The sequence below is a fragment of the Neoarius graeffei genome, chromosome 22, assembly GCF_027579695.1.
Source record: "Neoarius graeffei isolate fNeoGra1 chromosome 22, fNeoGra1.pri, whole genome shotgun sequence".
NCBI lineage: Eukaryota > Metazoa > Chordata > Actinopteri > Siluriformes > Ariidae > Neoarius > Neoarius graeffei.
In genome coordinates this window covers 11756734-11775445 of record NC_083590.1, presented here as the reverse complement: position 1 = coordinate 11775445, position 18712 = coordinate 11756734, and the positions used below count along the sequence as shown (strand labels likewise).

The following is an 18712-nucleotide window of genomic DNA, read 5'->3' as shown; positions in this document are numbered from 1 at the left end:
CATAGATCAATCAACAGTGTGACGCCAGAATGAAGCAGAATTTCTGTTACCCGTGAAGTTGACCAGGACATCCCAGACATATTTTAGACTGTTTTCACATGCAGTCCTTTTGTTTGTTTAAAGTGGACCAACAGAAAAGGGACTCGGTTCTCTTTTGTGTTCACAGTTAACCCTTTTCCACCAACAGGGAATGGGTTAAGAAGAAGAAACCTTTATTTGTCACATGCACACTTCAAGCACAGTGAGATTCATCCTCTGCATTTAACCAGGGCTGCCAACTTTTCAAAATTCCTTGGAGTGAGATTTTTTTTTTGGGGGGGGGGGGGGGGGGGTCGACGGCAAAATTTTTCCACACACCATGCAGTAAGTGGGAATTTTGTATTCAGTTTGATATTCACTTGTCCCCCTGCATTCTGGTATTTTGTTTGTGGGTTGTCCAGCTGGAGATGGACAATGAGGGGGGGGGGGGGGGGGGGGGTGTTGAGATTTTGGATTTAGTAGATGTTCCTGCATTCTGGTGGATTTTTGGAGTGGCCTGCTGTGCCATACCTACATTCTTACATACCCTGACTTGCCAGGCCTTCAGCTTGTGGCCAACAAAAGCACCAAGTTTTGGCTTAAAAGCCCCCACACTAGAAAACTACAGATGACTGCCAATGTTCCTGTAGCACCTGTGTTTCAGATTTAAAGGCAAGTTCATGTTTGAATATATTTCATCAGCTAAGCCTAAACACCTTCTGAATTGAAACTAAATGTTTTTTGAAACAGTTTTTAATAACTGTTGCAAAAATAAGATTGTCCCTCACTGACTATTCATTATGCATTTAAGGGCTTTCCCCACCACTGGGTTCAGCAGAAGATTGGCGTGGGGAAAAATATCAACAGCAAAAGAACAAATAAAATGCTTAAACAGTAAGCAAAATGTGCATGTGCTACAAGAAACATTAAAATGATTAAGTTTGAACAGTATTGAAACACAAAAAGCTGAACCTTGGCCATAGGTGGGAATGTGCACACAAAGTTGGGCTTAAACATTTTGGCCATACTTAAATAAGCTATATTAATATATTTCTTATTAATTTATTTCTTATCTCTGTTTCTTATTAGTAATAGAGCATTCGTCAGGGCCTGTTCTCTGACAAATATTCTCTACCTGTCTTGCCCTCTTTGAAACCCTGTCTCCTCAGTATATTGTTCTCTGTCTTTTTTTTTAATTATTCACAAGAAGTTCAAGTTCTTTGATATTACAGGTGACCATGCTTTATTTACTTTAACTGAGCAATTACATACATCATAAATAATTAAAAATAAATACCCTGTAAATAAACAATAGGTATGGTGGCTAATGGCTCTTCTTGCATTTGTAATATTATCTCTTCCTTGCTTTATTTTGCAACATTTCCAGTATGGCTTCAAATAAAGTCATAAAGTATGATAACATACAGTAAACAAACTAAAAATGCGTGTTAATAACCGTGTGCTAAGGAGGTGCTCTCCCGTGCTGCTTGTTGGGGAAGATAGAGGCTGTGGCACGGCAGTAGGCCTATAATGATTTAGCATGCCTAGTACACAGCTCTCGATATGGCATTAAATATTCTCACAACACTTATAGGCTAAAATGATTCAGAAACTTTATATAAGTTCATAATTATGCCAGTAACACCACACATTGGCGTGCATATGTACAAACCTGTCTGAGACACTTGTCTTCAACTCAGATACCTTCTTCTCCCTCCTCTTCCTCTAAATTGACGGTAGGCAATTATCCAACTTCCGGCGAGTGCAGCATCATTAGATGTGCCACCTACCATAGGGGAGTGTGTACTGAAGGGAACACCTCTCTGTCTGTTTAGCCATGCAGAAGGCATAATTGATCGATCGCAAGTGGTTGGCGCGACGCAATGGGTAGCCGAGATCAAATAGATAAACTAGATTTTTTTCTAGAGTGAGAAATCGGAGGTATGGCGTGTGAGCGTGTGAAGACAGTCAAATGCGTGTGTCTCACGCTCATTGCGTGAGAGTTGGCAGCCCAGATTTAACCCATCTGAAGCAGTGCACACACCCAGAACAGCGGGCAGCCAAACTGCAGCACCCAGGGAGCAGTCAGGGGGTCGGTACCTTGCTCAAGGGCACTTCAGCCCAAGGCCACCCCATGTTAGCCTAACCTGCATGTCTTTGGACTGTAGGGGAAACCGGAGCACCTGGAGGAAACCCATGCAGACACGGGGAGAACATGCAAACTCCACACAGAAAGGCCCTCACCGGCCGCTGGGTTCAAACCTGGAACCTTCTTGCTGTGAGGTGACAGTGCTAACCACTACACCACAGTACCGCCCACCAAGTTTTGAACTTTTCAGAGCAGTCTGACCATTGGTTTGGAACCTAAAAAGTTGGATCCCAGCAGGAACCAAAATCATAACTGTTCCTCCCCCAGTGTAAACAATGATGTCATCAGATGTCATGGGTATGTCATTCAGTTGGAGAGGAAGCAGAGCGCAGCAATGGAGAATGCAATGGAAAAGGATACATCTTCAGAAAAAAAAGGAACGAAAATAAATATCTGCAACAACAGAACAAAAGCTCGCAGGGAATCAATGAATGTGCTCTGCCATCTTGAGACTAACATTTACTCCTGTTGTGTATTGTGTACCATCCTCTGTTCATGTCACATCCTTACAACAATTATGGGCAAAACTGGTGAAAATGCAGGTTGGTTCAAAGAATCATGAACAGAACCAGTTCAAGAACCCGTTCCCTGTTGGTCGAAAAGTAGCCATTTCAGTTCTGATGTGATCTCAGTCCTCTTTCTGTTCTCACTATAGTTCCTCTGGAGCTCTCAGACCTTTACCCATGTTTTTTTGAGCCTTCCAGTGTAACATGTGATCTGCCTACAGCAAGCCTAGAGAGCTAAAATACAACAGCAAAAGGCAAACCTGGAGAGCCTCATGTTCACCATACACAGGTTAAAGAAGATACGCAGAGCCATGGCCTCACTTTTCATTTATAAATGCCTTGAGACCTCAAGAATGGCACAGGAATAGTTTAAAGCACTAGTAATAAATCTAATATAGTAATTTTTACGATTAAAGTGATTTATATAGGTAGCAGTCCGAGTGAATGACCTTGACATCTGTGACGTCACAGCAGGAAGTCTATCGGTCTCATCGCCATTTCCGCTATACTAAAACACAGAGCTGACTGCAACTCCGATCCTCCATTTTGAGCTAATTTATCGCCATGCCACGTAGATGTGTTGCTAGCTGGTGCAGCAACACGACAGAAGGTGGATTTACGTTGCATTCATGGCCCAAGAATGTTCAAACTGCAAAGATTTGGACGCGTTTTTGTGAGAAGTTCACGGGCACATTGGGCGCCTATGAAGTGGTCTCTCTTCTGCTCTGCACATTTTACTGAAGACTCGTACGAGACCTCTGATCTGTTGAGGAGCGTTGGCTATAAGCCCGTATTGAAAGAGGGTGCAGTATCAACAATTAAAGAAAACTACAAGAAAAGGAAAGTAAGTTCAGTTGCACCAGTTCTCCCGCAGCGTGAGCCGAGGGTTGTTGCTAGAACCCAGGACGGGACGAGACGTGACGTGACATATTATCGCTCAGGCAGTGACCTCCCCGCGATTGTTGCTAAAACCGGTGAAGTCCCGTCCCGGGTTTTAGTAATTGCCTGAGCCGAGCAGTAATGGCAGAGTACTCAGTATGGAGAAAATGGAGAATGAGTGAACCAGCTGTCTGATTTCTCTGCTGAATATGCTCGCCTCAGCAGCAATATCTCACCCTTATGTGTTAGAAGTGAATGAACGGAGAACTGAAAGTCAGATTGTTTCTGAAACAGTCGGCCTTCAAGAAGCGAGAACACAGACGGGTAAACTCCGACTCTCATCTGGATAAAAACACCGCGTTGTTTCCCTGCATTTAGATTAAAACATGTGACTTGTATTGTGTGTTTAAGTTAGAGGTGTAAGATTATTTAATTTGCTTCAGAATGTGATTGTCTCAGTTCATCTGATTATTTAATGAGCCTTTTGCGTTTTATCAGTGAAAATGCATGCATGTCCAAGTATGCTGCATAAGTTATAGCACCCATCCTGCTTTAATGAGAGTCAACCCACAATCAGTGAAGTCAAATCAGTCCGAGTTGAGCAAGTTAGTAATGGTATTTCTTACTTTCACCATAAATGTTTATTTATATGACTTTGGTCTATAGCTGTCAAAGGCCTCGGCCTTAAAACCAGTTACCACAGTGACGTCACGTGCTCAGGGCTGGCTGGCTCAGCTCCAATGCCAACTTTGCAGTGGATTTTAACGCTCAAAAATATTTTTTTCCCATTTATGCAGCATACAAGAGTCACGGATGGAGATCCTATTCACTCAGAAACTTATTTAAAAATAAAGGCTCTGCGTATCTGCTTTAACTACAAGCAAAGTTTCGAAACCTCAGTGAATATGAATGAAGACCATGTGAGTCTGATCACCCACAAAATTTGGTTCCATGTCCCAAGTATGTAAAAATAATCATGATGGACATATCAGGAATTATATTTCCCTGTTGGTTTCATCCAAAAACTTTTGCTTAAAAAAAAAAAAAAAAAAAACACCACCATTAATTTATTACATAAGATAGCTTGCGGCCGGCGCGGTGGTGTAGTGGTTAGCGCTGTCGCCTCACAGCAAGAAGGTCCGGGTTCGAGCCCCGTGGCCGGCGAGGGCCTTTCTGTGTGGAGTTTGCATGTTCTCCCCGTGTCCGCGTGGGTTTCCTCCGGGTGCTCCGGTTTCCCCCACAGTCCAAAGACATGCAGGTTAGGTTAACTGGTGACTCTAAATTGACCGTAGGTGTGAATGTGAGTGTGAATGGTTGTCTGTGTCTATGTGTCAGCCCTGTGATGACCTGGCGACTTGTCCAGGGTGTACCCCGCCTTTCGCCCGTAGTCAGCTGGGATAGGCTCCAACTTGCCTGCGACCCTGTAGAAGGATAAAGCGGCTAGAGATAATGAGATGAGATGTTTACACCGACTGCCAGTGCAGTAGAATTGTATTCATCAATGAAAAATAAGTCATAAATTACTCAGCGTTGTGCTGTTGTAGGAAAATAAATCAACAATATGGTGGTGGAGTCAGCGTTACCATCCTGAAGGTGATTATTTTACTCTAACAGTACTGACTGACTTACGGCCAATAAAACAAAATTAGTTTCTGTTCTCACTAACGTTATAGCAGCTATAAACAAACATTCCCTCACCAGCCTCTTTATTTTTCACTTTGTAATATATAAAAAAAAAAATCAGTTTGTCATGTTACCGGGAAGCATCCTGAAGCCTTCCACAGTCAAAATACTTCCTGTTCCAAAGCACCAACACTGGAGACTCCTTTCATAAACATTACACAAACATAAGTACAGGGTTTTCTTTCCTTTATTCAACACTTTTTTTAAAGTCATCAGCCTTATATTAATATGCAGCGTCTGCTGTACAGGTCACTGTGAATGAGTGGTTACTGTAGAAATGATAACTTTACAAGTGCATTAATATATAAACCTGCGATTTGGAGCCCGCTGAAGCAACACCTTCTGACCAACCCCAATCCTGAATTCTGCGAAAAGCGTCTCATGCAGTACAGACGGGATTTAAGACACGGTTCCAGGTTTCTGCTCATATGATTTATAGGCAGAAACTTAGCGTTGAACCAGTGAAAAGATTCCTCACACAAGCACAGACAGATTTTATATTTTGTTGTACTTTTATAGAGAACGGGTTTACTTATCATACAGAGATGGATTATTTAAAGGAAACACAGCACAACATGAGTGTGTGTGTGTGTGTGTTCGTTCCACAGTCCATGAGTCCTGTCTCATCCTGAAGGAGGCGCTGCTACAAAATGACGTCCTTTCAGTCCCAAAATCCTCTAAAACGCACAAAGATGTGCAGCCAGGAGCAGAGAAACATCCACTCTCTCTCTCTCTCTCTGTGTGTGTGTGTGTCTCTCTCTAGCTCTCGGGTAGTAGTCTCTGCAGGGTGGTGCGAAGGCTGTCTCGAGCACTGATACACGAATCCAAGGACTTGTTTTGTCTAGAGAAAACACACACACACACACACACACACACACACACACACACACACAACTAAACTAATTTGTTCCTAATCACCACAGACATTATCAAGGTTTGCTAAACTGATTACTGCAGTAACTGTATTATTTAAAAAAACAAAAAAAAAAACCCACCTCTCTCTCTGTGTGCGCGCGCGTGTACATACCTGACCAAAAACGCGTGGAGTACAGCGATGTGCTCTCTAGGGAAATACTTCTGCTTCACTGCATGCTCCAAACACTGCAGGTGGCCTGTTACAACTACCACGGGTTTCAATTTATCCTCACTCTAAACACACACACACACACACAGAGCATATATTCGAAATAGGGTTTCCATTTTCTGCCGGAAATAAAATTGTTTATGAAAGTGTGTATATTTGTGTCATGATGTCCACACAAGTAAGTGGTGTGTGTGTGTGTGTGTGTGTGTGTGTGTGTTGTACCTTTAATAGACCAAGCATCACCAGTAACGCAGAGATGAAACTAAATGTCTGGACTGATGGCATGGAAAAGGCTTTACTCAAAACAGCATCTAGACATTGCACACACACAGAGAATTACAGTATGATATATTACACACACTTTAGAATTACAGTATATTACACACACACACACAAAACAGTTCATATCTCTATAGAGCAGGATGGAGAGAAACTGTGTTCAGTACCAACACTGTCCAGCACCGCTGTCTTCACCTCACCATCCTCCTCCTTATACACAGATGAGATCTTCAGGAAGGCCTCCACAGTCTTACTCACATCCGTCACATCCACCTACACACACACACACACACACACACACAGAGGTATATCTCAGAGTGCATTTCTTAAAGTGTGACTCCTACAGCACTGAGGGAAGAATAGAGGAGGTTCTCGTCTCTCACTCAGACCTGTTTCTGGATCAGTTGGACTCTCTGGTCACCGAGACGCAGCAGTTTCTCTGGAGACGGAAAGCAGAGGAAGGACGAGACGTCTGGAGGGCGAGGGACTGAAGGTGGAGTGAATAGCTGCACGCGTGCACACACACACACACACTTACCAAAAGGGAGTGAGGTGTATATGCAAAAATTACAGTGGAGGCATGTCCTCCATGTCCATCAGTCGCGCTAAAGGAGGCGTGTCCCATGTATCCTGATTGTGTTAACTTAAGAACACTGACCTGTTTGGTTGCACTGGGCTCGTCTTCTCCTTCCTCTTCCTCATTTTCCTCCTCCTCATCCTCATCCTCCTCCTCCTCTTCCTCCCCCTTCTCCTCGTCGTCCTCCTCTTCTTCTTCATCATCCTCGTCATCATCATCATCGTCGTCATCATCATCATCATCTTCTGGCTCTCCTTCGTCATCACTGTATACAGAGTGAGAGAATGTTCAGCCACACAGGAAGTGAGGTCACGATTTTCTTTAGTGATTTATAATAAAGACAGTTTTATTGTAAAGGTTGCGTACCTCAGAGACGCCAGCAGGTCTCCCATGTTCATGCTCTGCATGAGCTCCCGGAGGTTCTCACACCCTTCCTCACCGATACAGTTACCTACACACACCACAATATTGAAAGGATGCTCAGATCTCTGGAAGAGGAAGGAAGGGTGTGTGTGTGTGAGAGAGTGAGTACCATTGAGATCAAGTTTCTTGAGCTGGTCTTTGTGATTCACTGCTTTTACAACAGCCACAGCAGCCTCCTCTGAGATTTCCCCAAACGACAGATTCAATTCCTAACACAATAAGAAAAGAATAAACCTATAGAAACAGATCAGCGTTTATACACACACCAGCTAATCCGAGTCTATAAACCAGGCTACAGTGCCCTGATATCACTGATGAACATTTCCGCTCCAGCTGTAGTCAAGCAGCGGCGCGATCCTGATCTAAGGGGTTTGTGTTTCGGTACCTTGAGAATGGGAAGGCCGTGTACCAGCGTCTCTGCTATGGCGAAGGCTCCCTCAGAGCGAACCAAACAGTCGCCGAAGTTTATCACCTGCACACTGCGGAGGTGCTTCAGAGCCTGACACACACACACACACACACACACACACACACACACACACACTACTTAACCCACACTGTATTATCTATAATAATTCACTGGTAACTTGAAGCACTTTCTCATCCAGATTCAGGAAGAACAAAGCATTTGCTTAACAATAAGTGCAGCTTAAAAGCTTTTCTGTCTGCTTCAGCAAAAATATTTGTCCCCCTTTCTGTGTCTCTCTGAACACACCCTGCAGGCAGGACATTAAAATAGTCATAAGTATTGGATCAAGCTGAACACCGCTCTTCAGTTCTCTTCTCCTTTGACCATCCGAGCTCGGGTCTTACATCGCGTTATTATTGCTAGTCCAGCTGTTGCCTCAAGGTCACTGAGCAAACCCGGGTCGAGGCAACAACAAAACAATTACAGCCAGAATCTACATCAGCAGAGAAAGAGCGTGGCACTCAGCAACACTGGATCAACAAAAAGCCTTTGGAATTACTTTTATTACTTTTTCTGGTCACAAGAGCGTTTCAGCAGAAATATTTCAGTTAACGTACATCCACTCCTGCATTTCTGTTTCAGGCCTGCACACTACATTCCAAAAATAATAAAAAAAAAAAAAGAGGAAATTTAGGGCTAGTAATGAGGTAAAACGGTATCGTGAGTTGGCCTAGTGGTTCACGTGCCTGCCTCTTGATCGGGAGTTCTACTCGTGGTCGGGTCATACCAAAGGCCATCATAAAAATGGTACCTACTGCCATCTGGCAAGGCACACTGCAATACAGATGTGAGTAGAGAGTCAAACTCTTGCGGTTACCAGAGGACCCGCCCCACACTGTAAGCCTAGCTGTGTAGGCGAGAGGCTGAGGGCTACAGAAACGGAGATTAGCACTGCCCAATATACCTTAACGGCCTGGTTAGTACTGGGACGAGAGACTGCCTGGGAAGACCACGCGAAGGACTTTAGAATGTCAAAGTCCCTTCCATGCCAGGGTCTGGTCTTCCCAGCTCTTTTGAGGTGCGGCACCGATCTCCGTTTCCAGAGCTCTCGCCTATACAGCTAGGCTTACAGTGGGGGGCGGGTCCTCTGGTAACCACAAGAGTTTGACTCCCTGCTCACATCTGTATTGCAGCGTGCCTTGCCAAATAGCAGTAGGTACCATTTTTATGATGGTCTTTGGTATGACCCGACCACAAGTAGAACTCCCGATCTCCCAATCAAGAGGTGGACACGCTAACCACTAGGCCAACTCACGGTCTTGTACTTTAGGCAGCTGGGCCATAGAAGGTTCACGCTGCACGCTGCATGCTACACGCTACACGCGTGTAAAGAAAAGTGGACAAACGTAGCATGACTTGCTCTGGGCCATAGAACGGCGTTCACGTTGCACGCTGCACGCTGCACACTTCACGCGTGAAGCGAGAAATGAACATGCACACTTTTTTCTAGGCGTGAAGATGGAAATTCCAGTCAATGCATGCGGTCACCGCCGCGCCAGCCAATCAGAACGGGTCTAGGGAGATAACTCTATGCTTTCAGGGGAAAACTTCAGAAAAAATATAATTGAATGGTATAATTGAAAAATAGTTCTTCATCGGGATTGTCAAGCAGATTATAGAATGTTCGGTGAAATTCACCACGGGTTTCTCTCAGAAGGAAGTGTTCTCGGCTCCAAATTCTGTTCCTTTTTCTCTTCCTCTGTCTCAGTAAAAGCAGAATGAGGCAATCGTCGTCATCCGAAGAGTCCGTATTGTTGGTTACTCGGTCAAAGTAGAACAGAAGCAACACGTGAACATCCAAGCATGAAGTTTAATGGCCCAGGGTCCGGTTCTTCACGTGAACGTGTAGCGTGTAGCGTGCAGCATGCAGCGTGAACCTTCTATGGCCCAGCTGCCTTAGAATGAGGTAAAACAATTAAAACAACGAGCCCTGTGATGACCTGGCGACTTGTCCAGGGTGTACCCCGCCTTTCGCCCATAGTCAGCTGGGATAGGCTCCAGCTTGCCTGCGACCCTGTAGAAGGATAAAGCGGCTAGAGATAATGAGATGAGATGAGAATTAAAACAACGATGTGATTTGAAACAGGTGATTGTAATCAGTATCCAGGAAAGGCCGAGTCTTTGAGGAGTAAAGATGGGCAGAGGATCTCCAGAGCCTAATCTAGGAATTTGAAAATAGGGGACAGATCCCTCACTAGTTGTAGAAACAGGGGACAGAAAATATTAACATGGGTAAAAATATCCCTCATTTGTTCCAGTTAGTGGGGACAGAAAAATAAGTAATACATTGGTAGATATTTTCAAGAGTACATCTATAAACAGAACAGTTTTATTAATAAAACTAAATACATGTAACAGGGAGGGAGGGGAGGGGAGGGAAGGAGTCGTCTTACTTCTCCATTGTAGGCCACCCCCGAAGGGGTGCACTACCCGCTGCCCAGATAATCAACGCCAAGAAAACCAAGGTGATGAAAATCTCGAAACAGCCTGGGGAAGAATTCGCGGTACGCCTTGATGGTAAACTACTGAGCCAAGTGAAACAGTTCTGCTACCTTGGAAGCATATTGACGCAAGAGGGGTACTGCGACATAGAGATCAAGTCGCGAATCGCAAGGGCAAAAGACGCATTCTCTAAGAGAAAAGAGCTCCTGACCAAGTCGTTTAGCCTGCCGTTGAAGAAGAGACAGTATTAAGACAGTAATCTGGAGCGCTCTGCTCTATGGCTCAGAAACCTGGGCAATGCGAAAGGATGAGATCAGGAGAATTGAGAGTTGTGAGATGTGGTTGTGGAGGAAGACCCTAAACATCCTATGGTCAGACAAAGTCTCCAATGAGGAGGTACTAAGGCGGGTTGAAGAAGAAAGGTCGCTGATTGATACAATTCGAAAAAGACAAAGCGTGGCTAGGTCACACCTTCAGACACGGAGAACTGTTGGTTATTGTGATGGAAGGAAGAATTGAGGGAAAGAGGCCTCCGGGTCAAAGAAGATGCGGCATGATGGACTTAGTGAAGCGGGAGGCGGGCTCATATGAGCGAGCTAAGAGACTGGGAGAGAGTCGGATGCTGTAGTGTCCAGACCTGCTTATATAGCAGACCACCAGAGAGAGACGTGTAACAAACATTCATATCAGATGTTAATCTATATAATATCATCATTATGGCACTATACATATCCTTTAATACAGTGATATGAAAACCATATCAGCAAACACTTATCCACAGTATTGCACAAACATTATGATCAGATCTGAACTTTAAAAATGTAATGAAATGTGTGCTCATACTTCGTTTTTTTTCTTCGTTGCATTGTCTTTAGTTTCATCGCGTTTCGATTTTGTCCTCGTTGCCTCAGGCTCATCGACGATAACGACAGCTGAACTCGTATCTGCCTGGACTGTCACTTCGGTGGTAACATCGTCGACTTCGGTTTCATATTTCGTTTTCTTCTTGGTTGGTTCATCGGTAGTACTTGTATCGGGTTGTGTAATGTCGGCTTCGATTAGTATCTGTCACTTCTGTGTCTTCGTTTTGTTTCCTTTTTTCTTCCAAAGATCTTTCAACGTGACCACGCGTTTTGACATTGTTATGTTTGGATGAGACAGAACGATATGCCATGTGCTTTTGGGTATTTTTAAAACACTTCACACGATTGGTTGAGATACACTGTCTTCCGGTTCAGTGACCAATGATAGAATAGTTCACAAAACTGTTTTACCCGCTAAATAAACCATTCGGAATACTTCGGTCCTTTCCGATATTTTCCGATTGGTGTGTAAACAACGCTATATTTACCGCAGTGCTTGCTAGCGGGTGCTGACAAATTGATACGCACAAGATTCAGTAAAACGCGACTACACGCTCTCTACTTATAAATGCACGACAGACAGATAAAAAAAAACACGTATTATCGCATATTACGCGCCCTAGATTAGGCTCTGATCTCCAGTTTGCCAACAAATGCATGAGAAAATCATTGAAATGTTTGAAAACAATGCTCCTCAAAGAAAGACAGGAAGGGATTTGGATATTTCACCCTCTACAGTGCATAATATCATGAAACAATTCAAGGAATCTAGAGGAATTTCGGTGCATGAAAGGCAAAGGGCCCAAGCCTAATCTGAACACCCGTGATCTCCAATTCCTCAGATGGCACTGTATCAAGAACCATCATTCATCTACAGCTGAGTGAACCACACGGGCTCGGGATTACTTTGGCAAACCTTTATCAAGCTACAATACAGAGTTACATCCACAAACACCAGTTAAAACTTTACTGTGCATAAAGGAAGCCGTTTGTTAACTGTGTCCAGAAGCAGCGTTGTCGACTTCTCTGAGATCGGAGGTATCTGGGATGGATGACCCCATAGGGCACACCTTAAGACCTGTTTGCATGAAGATTGGAACAAAATAACACCTGAAACACTTCATCACTTGGTGTCACCAGGTCCTAAACATCATTAGATCAAAGAAAGGCTGCGAGACATGTGGAATGATGATGAAGCTGTATCGTGCTGTGTGTTCACACCTGCGCCATGGCGATGGCTCCTTTCTTGGTGAAGGTGTTGTCGTTGAGGTTGAGCACTCGGAGCTGGGGGTTGTGCTGCATGGCACTGGCCAGAGCCGTCACTCCTGGGTGGTTGATGCCGTTCTGAGGCATGTGGACTTCCTCCAGGCTGCCCATCAACTGTCGACATGGACAAGCAGACTTATTACTTTAACAAAGCCAACGAGCGAACAAATTCAGCTCTGAAACAATAACAGACGACAGTGTTGGTTCACACCACCTGAAAAGCCTGAGCCAGCGCCGTGGCGCCGTCGTTCTCCAGTCTGTTCCGTCCTGCGATGAAGACCTTCAGGCTCAGAGGGGCACCGAGCTTACTCGACTCTTTATGGCACTGCATCAGGGCCGCTGCCAGGATCTGAAGTGTGTGCAGGACACAAAGCCAACACAGTGAGCCTTCGGAAAAAATATACCGAGATTGGAGAACAACGGAACCTAGATTTTACGGTAAGTGAAGAACGATACACGACCATGGAAGTGATAAACACCTGGTTAAAAATGTACATCAATAAATAAGATTACATCATGCAAGCAAATTACGCACAAACAGCGCTGAATTCTGGATTCTGATTGGTCAGATTTCCAGTTGATGGGCAGGCATCGGATTTGTTTACAGTCACTTTGTGGTAGTGTCTGGTGTTTCGCCTCTAATTATGCCAGATTGCTGCTCTGTATTTGGATGTTCCAACTGATCAAATTGGGGGGGTATCATAGGATACCAAAAGAAGTCATGCATGAGAGTGAAAGAACAAAAAATATCTCCAAAAGACACCATGAAAAATGGCTTACATTACAGGTATTTAGCAGACGCTCTTATCCAGAGCAAAATACAACACACCCAGAGCAGCCTGGGGAGCAGGTTGGGGTTCGGTGCCTTGCTCAAGGGCACTTCAGCCATTCCTGCAGATCCAGGGAATCGAACTGGCGACCTTTTGGTCCCAAAGCTGCTTCTCTAACCGTTAGGCCATGGCTTGCCCAAACCTTTGACGGTGTTCGAAAGGAATCCAGAGTCCACATGCTCGTGTTTGCAGCAATCTCATCTCATTCTCATTATCTCTAGCCGCTTTATCCTTCTACAGGGTCGCAGGCAAGCTGGAGCCTATCCCAGCTGACTATGGGCGAAAGGCGGGGTACACCCTGGACAAGTCGCCAGGTCATCACAGGGCTGACACATAGACACAGACAACCATTCACACTCACATTCACACCTACGCTCAATTTAGAGTCACCAGTTAACCTAACCTGCATGTCTTTGGACTGTGGGGGAAACCGGAGCACCCGGAGGAAACCCACGCGGACACGGGGAGAACATGCAAACTCCACACAGAAAGGCCCTCGCCGGCCCCGGGGCTCGAACCCAGGACCTTCTTGCTGTGAGGCGACAGCGCTAACCACTACACCACCGTGCCGCCCCCGTTTGCAGCAATCATTTTGTTAAAACGGTACGTACATTAAATCATTTTATTCATCTAAAATCAAAACTTCAAATGTTGAATAAGTTTTCTGACGTTTTGGACGTCGTAAAACAAACCGTTGATGAAACCAGTTTGTATTTCGGCCTCAACTGAAACTCGATTGTTTACGTGTTTTTTTCAGTTTGTCCAATGACGTCGATACATAAGTCTGAGCTATGTGTGAAATGTTATGAAATTAAATCCAAGTTATTATTGCAACAAAAAAATGCCTCCAGCAGCTCCGACTGGAATCACATACTACACTTCGGCTTGCGTTACTTACCCTCGCAAAAACAAGACAGTCATGTGGTTGTCCCTTACAAGTCTTATTCCAACATCATGAACTCAGGCACAAACGAAAAAGCTATCAGCTTCAAGACTTTCATTTGACTCTTTGTGTAAAACGATGTTTGGACGACTAGATAATTCGAAATATCCAGAAACTGTATGTTTGGAAAGTTGCTGAAATCGATTAAAAAGTCTGTCTTTTTTAAGCTGTCAGGGTCCAGTCCATCGCATCAGTAACATTTTTTCCTGATATTGGTTCAATTTTTGCTTCTAGTTCATTAATATAATCAGATGGAGAATGTTTTCCACAAGATGCGTACTTGTACTTAGCTTGGACGGCGTCTCTGATTGTTGCCCATCACTTGGAAACCAGAAGTGAACCAGGAGACAAAAAGTCACATGACTGCAAACAAAGAATAAACAGCAGCTCTGACCGTAGTATCAGGTGCGTCTTAATGAGCTCGTTCAATACGTTATGGTTTCTACGGGGACTCGTAGGGTCGGCACTGCCACTCCACTGTAATAAAATCTAATAACAGACATTTTAAAATAAGACAAAAAAAAAAAGAAAAAGTGCATGTACAGTTGTGCTCATAAGTTTACATACCCTGGCAGAATTTTTGCTTTCTTGGCCTTTTTTTTTTCCAGAGAATATGAATAACACAAAACCTTTTTTTCCCCACTCATGGTTAGTGGTTGGGTGAAGCCATTTATTGATAAACAACTGTGTTTTCTATTTTTAAATCATAATGACAACAAAAAACATTCAAATGACCCTGATCAAAAGTTTACATACCCCAGTTCTTAATACCGTGTATTGCCCCCCTAACATCAATGACAGCCTGAAGTCTTTTGTGGTAGTTGTGGATGAGGCTCTTTATTTTCTCAGATGGTAAAGCTGCCCATTCTTCTTGGCAAAAAGCCTCCAGTTCCTGTAAATTCCTGGGCTGTCTTGCATGAACTGCGCGCTTGAGATCTTCCCAGAGTGGCTCGATGATACTGAGGTCAGGAGACTGAGATGGCCACTCCAGAACCTTCACTTTGTTCTGCTGTAGCCAATGACAGGTCGACTTGGCCTTGTGTTTTGGATCGTTGTCATGTTGGAACGTCCAAGTACGTCCCATGCGCAGCTTCCAGGCTGATGAGTACAAATTTGCCTCCGGTATTTGCTGATAACGTGCTGCATTCATCTTTCCTTCAACTTTGACCAAGTTTCCTGTGCCTTTGTAGCTCACACCTCCCCAAAACATCAGCGATCCACCTCCGTGCTTTACAGTAGGAATGGTGCTCCTTTCATCACAGGCCTTGTTGACACCTCTCCAAATGTAACGTTTATGGTTGTGGCCAAAAAGTTCAATTTTGGTCTCATCACTCCAAATTACCTTGTTCCAGAAGTTTTGAGGCTTGTCTCTGTGCTGTTTGGCGTAAATTTTTGTTGGTCTACCTGACCGTGGTTTGGTTTTAACAGAGCCCCTGATTTTCCATTTGTTAATCACAGTTTGAACACTGCTGACTGGCATTATCAATTCAGTGGATATCTTTTTGTATCCCTTTCCTGTTTTATACAGTTCAACTACCTTTTCCCGTAGATCCGTTGACAATTCTTTTGCTTTCCCCATGACTCAGAATCCAGAACTGTCAGTGGCTGGATGAAAGATGCAAGAGTCTGTCCGGATCCCAGAAACTCATTCAGCTTTTATGCACACACACTGATTACAAGCAAACAGATCACAGGTGAGGACGTTGCCTTTAGTAGCCATTCAAACCCATTTGTGTCAACTTCTGTGCATGTTGGCCAAAATCACCAGGGTATGTGAACTTTTGATCAGGGTCATTTGGGTAGTTTCTGTTGTCATTATGATTTAAAAAGAGAAAACACAGTCGTTTGACAATAAATGGTTTCACCCAACCACTAAGCATGAGTGGAAAAGATGTTTGTGTTATCATTCATATTCTCTGAAAAATGGTCAAAGAATCATAGATTCTGCCAGGGTATGTAAACTTATGAGCACAACTGTAGTTGCCGATATGGTGATGTTTTCTGTAAGAAATGTATTTTGTATTTATGGGCGGAGTCTCGAGCAGAGAGTACATTAAAAGTACGAGGAACGTCTGCACCAGTAATTATTACTGTGTTATAGGTTAAAGCCCTTTACGAAGACTAGTGCCTAAAAGATAGCCGCAAGCGGCGACGAAGGGCTCGCGCACGTCCGCTTCTGCGACCCGTCACACACGATCATCATACGATGCACACACATCTGAGATGTGCGGCGAAAGCCTGGGTATCTGATGTGTGCGCCACCCACTGGTGAGAGTTTTTAGGCAATTACTGTCCAGGCCCAAATGGTGGTGCTATACCAGAGGGTCACTTTGGGCATGTGGAGATCACCAGAACCATTATATCCCAGAACCTGGGGAGTTTGAGCCGTATCAGGCAATGCATGAAGAATTTATGACACACTTCCTGTTTGCGTGGCGTCACAAACTTATTGTTTCGCCTTTTCAACATCTTGCAAGATAGATAGATAGATAGATAGATAGATAGATAGATAGATAGATAGATAGATAGATAGATATCGCAAATCCCTTCACAATTCAAAATCAGCAGCATCTTGATATCACGTACACCAAATCTGGCACGAATGCAACAAATTGGCTTGGAGAAGAACATCAAAGCGCACAAAACCACACCTACCAAATTTGACACGGTTCGGTGAAACTATATGTCGGGCAAAAGTCTCAATGACATGTGGGGGCGCTACGGAGTCCCGTGGACACACCCAGGTTCAAGCCTCTATCCCTGAGTAGCTGTGGCCAAGAATGTACCAAATTTCATGAGTTTTCGCCCATTGGAACCACCTCAAAAATGGCCAAGTCTGAAGAAGAATTCTTAGGAAAACAATAGGGCCTTGTACCTCTGGTGCTTGGGCCCTTAATATGATGCCAACCCTTTAATTATATCGATGAGAAACCACACATTTGCCAAAGAAGAATGACATCATCACCTTAAAGCCAGACGGCCTTTCGATTTCATAAAATCGGTGAAATTTAGTTCCGTCTGAAATGTGGTCGTTGTGATATCTGTTTATTCCTGTAATATCTCACAAAATATCAGGCCATTCTGTGGCTGGGAAGTTATTTAATTTGAGGGGATTAAAGCGAATAACGCGCATGAAATCGCGCAGTCAAGCAGACAGAGGAAGTCCGTGTGAGCGTGCATCTACAGGTTTACCTTTGAGCGTGCACCGACAGTTCCATCATTCTGTCGCTAAACGAACAGCCGGTCACACCGAGGTGCTCGCTGAGCGCCAATATTTATTAGTTTGGTCCTGCGTTTCCTTTCCTTCGTATAGAACATAACGTCTTTTCTTCTCGTTACTGTAGTCGGTCTTTCACGTTTCATTCGCACACTCACGTCCTCCGTTTTTCTCTCCTGTTTCAAATTTGTATCCCACAATGCCTTGCGTGAACGGGGAAAGCCCACCACGTGATGTGATGCATGGTGTAGTATCTTGTATTGGGTCATGGTGAAGCAGGAAAAAAATAGCGGAGAATTTTGGGCCACGTGGAGATAAATTGTTCTATTTTTTAAAAAAATAATAAAATTGGAAGTCTGTGATTCGAATTCAGTAGCTTTCGGTCCACTAAACAAAAATAACTGGGTGTCGGGGAAAATTATTTTCTTTTTATGACCTACACTTGAAAAATCTGAAAGGCCGTACAGCTTTAACATTTCTATAGGAATACAGGCGAAAAGAAATGGTGAAATCTGATCGTGTTAGCATTATGGTGTTATTTTCACTCTGTATGCTCTTCTCTCACGGTGGTATCTAATAAAGTGTTCCCATGACTTACAGGTGCTTGTGCTGTAAATATCAGTCCAGTACAGCGTCGCTTCTAGTCATTTGGTCCAGACAGATTTAGAGATTGATGCCGTTTCACAGCGAACACCAGCGATTTATACTTGCTGATAATCAGACGTACGCAAGATGGCTGCCGTACATATCCTACAATCGTGTATTGCTTGTGCACGTCCTCAGGCGCGTCTACGTGGTGTAACGCCGTACAAACATAAAGGACGGAGATCGTAAAGCACTCCGGGACACTGTGTTCTCGACTCACTAAAACTTAACGTTCTGTCTCAAAGCATATACTTGAGTGCTAACACTATACTATTACAGCTGCTGCAGTTCCGGTCTTCTGGACTGGTGAGGATTTCTGATTTGATCACGACAACAATCACAGCAGCAGCAGAGACTCTGATCTCGTCAGTCTGTTTAATGACAGTTTGACGCTCGAAGGTGTCACACTGCAGTTACGTAATCCTCCTGCTTGCACGCA

At 44.1% G+C, this 18712-nt stretch overlaps 1 protein-coding gene across 4 annotated transcripts in view; it reads right to left on the bottom strand.

Moving 5' to 3' along the window:
• Positions 1-5404: 5404 nt before the first annotated feature.
• Positions 5405-18712, bottom strand: part of rangap1a (RAN GTPase activating protein 1a) — a 38222-nt gene continuing 24914 nt past the window's right edge. For all 4 annotated transcript variants that reach the window (XM_060904383.1, XM_060904387.1, XM_060904384.1 and 1 more), the window contains 11 exons: positions 12853-12987; positions 12594-12752; positions 7984-8097; positions 7708-7807; positions 7542-7626; positions 7257-7440; positions 6988-7104; positions 6766-6871; positions 6542-6630; positions 6263-6384; positions 5405-6076 (listed from right to left, as the gene is read on the bottom strand). In XM_060904383.1, coding sequence (XP_060760366.1) covers positions 5995-6076; positions 6263-6384; positions 6542-6630; positions 6766-6871; positions 6988-7104; positions 7257-7440; positions 7542-7626; positions 7708-7807; positions 7984-8097; positions 12594-12752; positions 12853-12987 — 1293 coding nt within the window. In that variant the 3' untranslated portion in view covers positions 5405-5994. The remainder of the gene's footprint in view (positions 6077-6262; positions 6385-6541; positions 6631-6765; positions 6872-6987; positions 7105-7256; positions 7441-7541; positions 7627-7707; positions 7808-7983; positions 8098-12593; positions 12753-12852; positions 12988-18712) is intronic.